This window comes from Ursus arctos, unplaced genomic scaffold (assembly GCF_023065955.2).
Source record: "Ursus arctos isolate Adak ecotype North America unplaced genomic scaffold, UrsArc2.0 scaffold_12, whole genome shotgun sequence".
Classification (NCBI taxonomy): Eukaryota; Metazoa; Chordata; class Mammalia; order Carnivora; family Ursidae; genus Ursus; species Ursus arctos.
Window position 1 is genome coordinate 50,307,999 of NW_026622786.1, and position 6,000 is coordinate 50,313,998.

A 6,000-nucleotide genomic window follows, 5' to 3' on the forward strand; every position below is an offset into this window, starting at 1 on the left:
GAATGCAAGCTGGTGACCTGGGAAAACTTGCTTGTTATACAAATAATGGTTCAGTGTGGCCCCAGGGGCCCTGTGTAAGGCTTCTGCAGCCTTTGCGCCCCGTTGGTCTGTGCCCTGGCCCAAGGGAGGATAAAGCTGGACATGCCCAAGGCCGGGCTCATACCCCCTTTATTACTTGCTCTGCCCCCAGTCCTGTGGATTGGACCCTTGTGCAAATAGCCCCAAATACCATTAGCAGTCCTCTGCAACAGCTAATGACCCAGCTACTGAAAGTAGGAAGTCTCTCAGGTAGAGAGCTGCAGACTCAGCATTTAATAAGACTGATTCAGCCGCACAGCTGCTGAGAAATGGGTCTACGATGAAAAACTAGTCCACGCACATGTGAAGAGCACCAGCCACGCAGCCTGTGGGACCAGCGTGTGGGGTGACTCCTGGGGTTCTGAGACCAGGAGATGCATTGATGCCCAGCAGTTCTTAGACTAGTGACAAGACATTAGTTGGAAGCATAGGGCCAAAGCTTTCTTCTAAGTTTCAATCCCAGTTGAAAACTGCACTTATTTATTTAATTCTGTGCTTTTAACTAGGAAAAATTATATATTCTATAATAATATAATAAAATAGAAATAAATAAAAATAAATAATAATAAATAAATAATAATAAATAAAAATAATAAATAAATAAAAATAGAAATATAAAATATAAAAATCACAGACCTAACCCTGACCTTTCATTCTCCAGTACCTCTTTCTGCAAATCTGCAAGTCCATGCACCCCCCACAGACACAGTCTGAGAACAGTTAGAGCCTGATGTTTTCCATTTCCCTTTGCTAGTTATACATTCATTTAGTTTGTCTTATGGCAGGTAGAACACTTTAATTTACAGAAACTTATTTTTTTCTTGCTTGTGGAGAAAAGACTACATTATTCCATTTTAGCAGAGGAACACGTCTGTCACTGATGATGAGTCCAAAACACCGGTGTTGTACACAGAATCCTGGGGGCAGCAGAAAATTCAGAGCACATTTCTGGGACTTTTTTTCCAGAAGAAAACCCCTAAATGTTTCTAAATGTATTACATGCAGTACCCTGCCCAGTCTGTTGGTAAATATAGGCAGGTCTTGTTTGCCCTCGCATGGCGTAGCTGCTTTGTGAATTACTCACAGCGAGTGTGTACGTGCCTCCCTCCCCATCCCTGGGGAGGCATGTTGTGCTGGCTTAGCCCACAGCACAGGCCTTGGAGTCAGACTTTCCTTCCCTGGCTTAGTTCCTGGCCCGGTCCTGTGTCTGCCCCTCTCTACCTGGGGCAGTGTCCTTACTTCCCTCCCTGTTTCCTCATCTCTAAAGCTGCCCGATCACAGCGCCCACCTGGGGTGGCTCTTGTGAGGATTAACTACGATTACATATAAAGCATGAAGAACAGCGTCAGGGACCGAGTAAGCTCTCATTAAATGTTAATAATGACTACAAATGATAGAAGCATTATGCTGACTCCTCTGTCATTAATATCTCTTCTCTGAGAGACAGGAATGCTATGTAAGTACTGCAGAGTCTGAGTGAAGGGGTGCGCGTTGGCCCAGGTGTTTGTGCCCTGGTGGTGTCTAGAAGCTCGGATGGGGATGAGGGCTGGTGTTGGGCAGTTGTTGCTGAGGCGAGTTCCAGCTTGCTTCTTCCTCCTTGCACCCGTCTAACACCAAAACCCTGTTTCAGGTGACCTGGGTGTCCACAGTGGGGAAGAACTCCAGCTCACCACCACCATCACCCATGTGGACGGACCCACTGAGATCTACAAGTTGACCCGCAAGGAGGCCCAGGAGTAAGAGGCTGCAACACCTGGCTGGGACGGTCCCCCACATTCCAGCCCCTCTAACTAAAGTGGGGAGTGTGCCAGAGAGAGCTCAGGCGCAGACGAATGCTTGAGGCTCCTAGCTGTGATTTTTCTGGACCAGCAGCATAGACGTTTGTCAGTTCGCCTTCTGACTGTAGCTCTCGGAGGATGATTCCTGCGGCCACTAATGCGTTGTGTATGATAACAAAACCTCTGATATGACACATTTTCTGTGATCATTGTTAATTAGTGACATAGTAACATCTGTAGCAGGTGGTTAGTAAACCTCATGTGTTGGGGGTGTTCTCCTTGGGGGATGGTTTGGGCCAGATGGGGTCTATATGGAGTGGAATATTTGACTCTTTTTCCTGTTTTAGATTCTAGGATAGGTTTTAACATCTTTGCAGGCCAGGATAGGCTGGTTCATAGTCTTCTCAAACCTAGTCTGTGACCACTTGATGTTTTTTTTTCTATTTATATCACCAAGTAGCCTATTGAGTTAATATTTAAGTTGTCAATAGATATGTGTCCCTATTTTTTACGGCATAATATAAAATAACTGAATTTCATGAGAAGGTCTATTACGCCAGGGGCATTTCAGCTTTGAAACCAAATCTGTACATTCAATACTAACCAGTCTGTTGGATGTGGGTTTTAAAAAATGTTTGCTAAACTACCCGAGTAGGATTTATTGTATTAAATGGCCTTTGGGTCTGAAAAGCTTTTTTAACCTCTTGCTTAAAATGTGTTTTCTTTTGATAAGATGCTTCCAACAGCCTCCAAAAGTGTAGATCTGATCATTTAAATAAACTTGTATGTATATGCACATACGTATATACACACGTCCTCCGCCTCCTCCCCCAGCACACGTGCCCTCAGAATCTTCTCCCTGCCGAGTCTGTGGGGCGGGGAATGGCTGGGGAAATAGCTTTAGGAAAAACTAAAATATTTTGCTACCAAATCAGAGTGTTTGGGGGTGGCATCAATTTCTGGAAATAGGGTAATACTTTCTGTGCTAGGTAGGTGCTTAACCTCCCCAGGCTGGCAATGAGTGCTCACATATATGGCCCCAAGGGTGGGGAAGAAAAGTTATAGGAGGTACAAGCAGACATCCGCCCCCTCCCGCACCCCCTTATTCTCACTTCCAAAGTAGCCTGTTTATCGTATTTTAACTCTGCCATCGGAGAGTCCACGTGGCACAGCAGAGAGAACGGGTACAGGATCGGACGTTAGAACGCACAGTTTCCTGTCATCACTAACGATGTGACCTTGTTGAAGCCTCCTGACCTGGCTGTTCCGTCGCCTACAAACTGGCATTCATAAACTTTGCTTCACGGGGTTGCGGTGCCAATTAAATGAGTTAAAGTATATGGAAATGCTTCTTAAGCTCTAAGCCATATAAATGTGTTCTTCCTGGAGTCGAGAGACCATTTTGTGAGTGTTTTTCACACACACATGGCTTCAGGTCTGGGGCGAAGCCGTGTAATTTACCCTGAGACTCAGCAGCCCCCCATCCTTTCTTGTCCTTGATTTTGGCTAAAGTCATGCTAAGCCATGATGGAAAGACACACTTTGGCTTTGGCTCTTCTCCCAGGCCTTTTCCTGTCCTGGTAAACACGTGATGTGATCCAGCGCTTTCAACATCTACTTTCTGATCAACCACCGCCATGCCAGGAAATCAGCGTAGCCTGTGCCTCGCAGTCGGGAAGGGACGGCGAACGTAAAACATGACTTGTGATCTCCTGTCCCAAAGGATGGAAGGAGAGCTGCTCCTAAGGAGATAGGAAAGGCCTGAAATAGGCCTTCAAGAGGTAAGATTTTACCAAGACCAAAGGGCAGAGGAAACTGCAGTCCAAAAATCATAGAGGAAGGGAAGAGCAGAGAACATTTGGATGAGGCTGGTCCTCAGGCCTGGCTGACACCTAGAAGGCGTGGAAACAGCAGAGGAACCCCATGTTCCTAAAGCCACAATGAGAAGGGTTTTGAATGCTGTGGTAAGAGCTGTAGGACCGAACCTTAAGGTGTCAAGCAGAGAAGCGATATGATCAGAATGACCACTGGAGCCTGGAGAAGCTGGGCGGGCTCAGCAAAGAGATTACCAAGGCCAGAACTAGGGCGACAGTAGAGGACATGGAGAGGAAGGGAGTTATTTGGAGATAAAACTGACATGGTTTGAGTTTCTCAGTGTGAGCCTCATGAAAATTAAGAGCAGAGTGAAATCTCAAGCAAGCCCTTGCTGGGTGAGGGAATAGTAAGGCCCTTGACAGAATTTGAGATTCCTAGAGATATGTCAGTGGGTCTATTACTTAAAGGTCTGTAAGTAGTAGAAGCCAACTCTAGCAACCTTAGCCAAAAGAGGAACTTCACTAAAACTTTCCTAGAGTATCTCATGGATCCATGGAAGAGTGGAATTAACCGGAAACATTAGCGACTGGGACAACTCTAAGAGACCCCAGCACCAGGAATTCATGGATCTCTCCCCTCGAGCTGTACCATTTACACCCAGTCCAAGTCTCTGGCTCACTTCAAAACTAGGAGGGGGTATGTGAGCAGCTCAGCCTCAGGCAGCTGCCCGACCCTTTGCCAATCAACTGTGTTCAGGAAATCGAGTCAAACGGCTGCTAGTGGCTCACCCTGCGGATTGGGGTCAGTTTCTAAAGAATCCATTTTGAGCTGGCACAATGGGCAAGACTGATGAACTTGGATTTGCCTGAGCTGAGTTTTAAAATCCATCTTCTGGAAGAATCGACAGGCTAACAATTAGAAACAGAGGTAAAGCAGAGCACTGGGGGTAGGAGGTTTGGCAGTCATTATGGAGAATAAGAAGTACAGCTGGAGCAGAGCCTCAGAGCTGCAGGGAAGGTAACCAGAGTGGTGAACCGGGCACAGCGCCGTCAATACGTGAGAGAAAGAAAATGAGGTAGCTTACCCAGAAAAATGCAAGTTGTCAAAAAATCCAAAGAAAGAGCCAGATTCACAGGGGAAGAAGTGAGAAATCCCGAGAGATCTGACCTGTTAGGTTTGGTGGTTTGGAAGTCTCTGACCTTCTCTAGTGGCAGGACAGAAGTTAGACAGATGTGGAGCAGAATTAATGGGTGGTCGTATTGAGAAGGAGAGAGGTAGGATGGTTGCTCCAGGAGGAACCAGAGTAAAGGAAGGGCTTCTGTTTTTTTTTTGTCTGAGGAGAGAACTGGACTGAGTTTGTAAACCTGAGGAGTAAGAGCCAGCCATGAGGTCAAGATGGTGGTGAGGTAACATAAGCATCAAGGAAATTCAGACACTTGGGATCAAGGACACAAGTTGATAGGTTAGTTTTGAAAGAATGAAAGGATACTTTCATCCTCAGATGGGAGAGAAATAGCGGATGGATGTTAGAGGAGAAGTGAAGTCCAAGGGAGAGGTTGCAGCCCGTCCCTTGGGGTGTTCTGTCTTCTCCGCAAACATGAAATGAGTGTTGGCGTTCCGCTAAAGAAGTACTCAGTTTCAAGAATGCGCACTGAACACAACCATTTTCGATCCATGGAAAGTTCAAGAGACTCCAAGAGGTGAGAAGAAGCCTCTATTAAGGACCATCAATCTAGAGAAAAAAAATTACTGGCCGTGTATACCACCAGTTCTGAATTGTTCAGGGTGCTTTGAAGAATATGATAGAAAAGAAGTATAAAGTTTCTGCTTTTAAAAAATAAGAAAATCCACCAATATACTCACCAGGCAAATAAAACACAATTGCTGTTTCAAAGAGAAAACAAAATTGGCTTTATGTTATTAAGTTGCATTGGGTACTCACTAGTTCCTACATCTTCCCCTTCTGGGAAAACAATGTCCATAATAACGATATAAATGATTCCCGGCATGACCTCCAGGTCGTTTTACCCTTTCTCAGAACTGAGGTGAATCACTGTGACAGCGGCGATGCCCGAGTCCTTCAGCGCACCTCTCAGAGCTGGTGGAGCCCTTAAGTCACACCCTGGCAGGTACTTTTGAGAAGGTTGAAAGAAATTCAGAGCGGAGATTGGTCTTGGGTCTCATTCTCACCTTCACAGTTCTAGAAACTATGTTTCATCAACTTTCAAACTGATGAGGCTGTGAGAGGCTGGCTGGTCACATTGGGGAATCTCAGTAGACTGCAGTTCCCGGGCAATCCTACAGTGCCACGTGCACATACGACCTGTGA

General features: G+C 45.8%; 1 protein-coding gene across 1 annotated transcript in view; it reads left to right on the forward strand.

The window, feature by feature from the left end:
• The window catches only part of WLS (Wnt ligand secretion mediator), a 98,791-nt gene extending 96,235 nt beyond the window's left edge, over positions 1–2,556 (forward strand). Inside the window, exon 12 of the mRNA XM_026497839.4 lies at positions 1,709–2,556. Coding sequence (XP_026353624.2) covers positions 1,709–1,818 — 110 coding nt within the window. The 3' untranslated portion in view covers positions 1,819–2,556. The remainder of the gene's footprint in view (positions 1–1,708) is intronic.
• Positions 2,557–6,000: the final 3,444 nt, after the last annotated feature.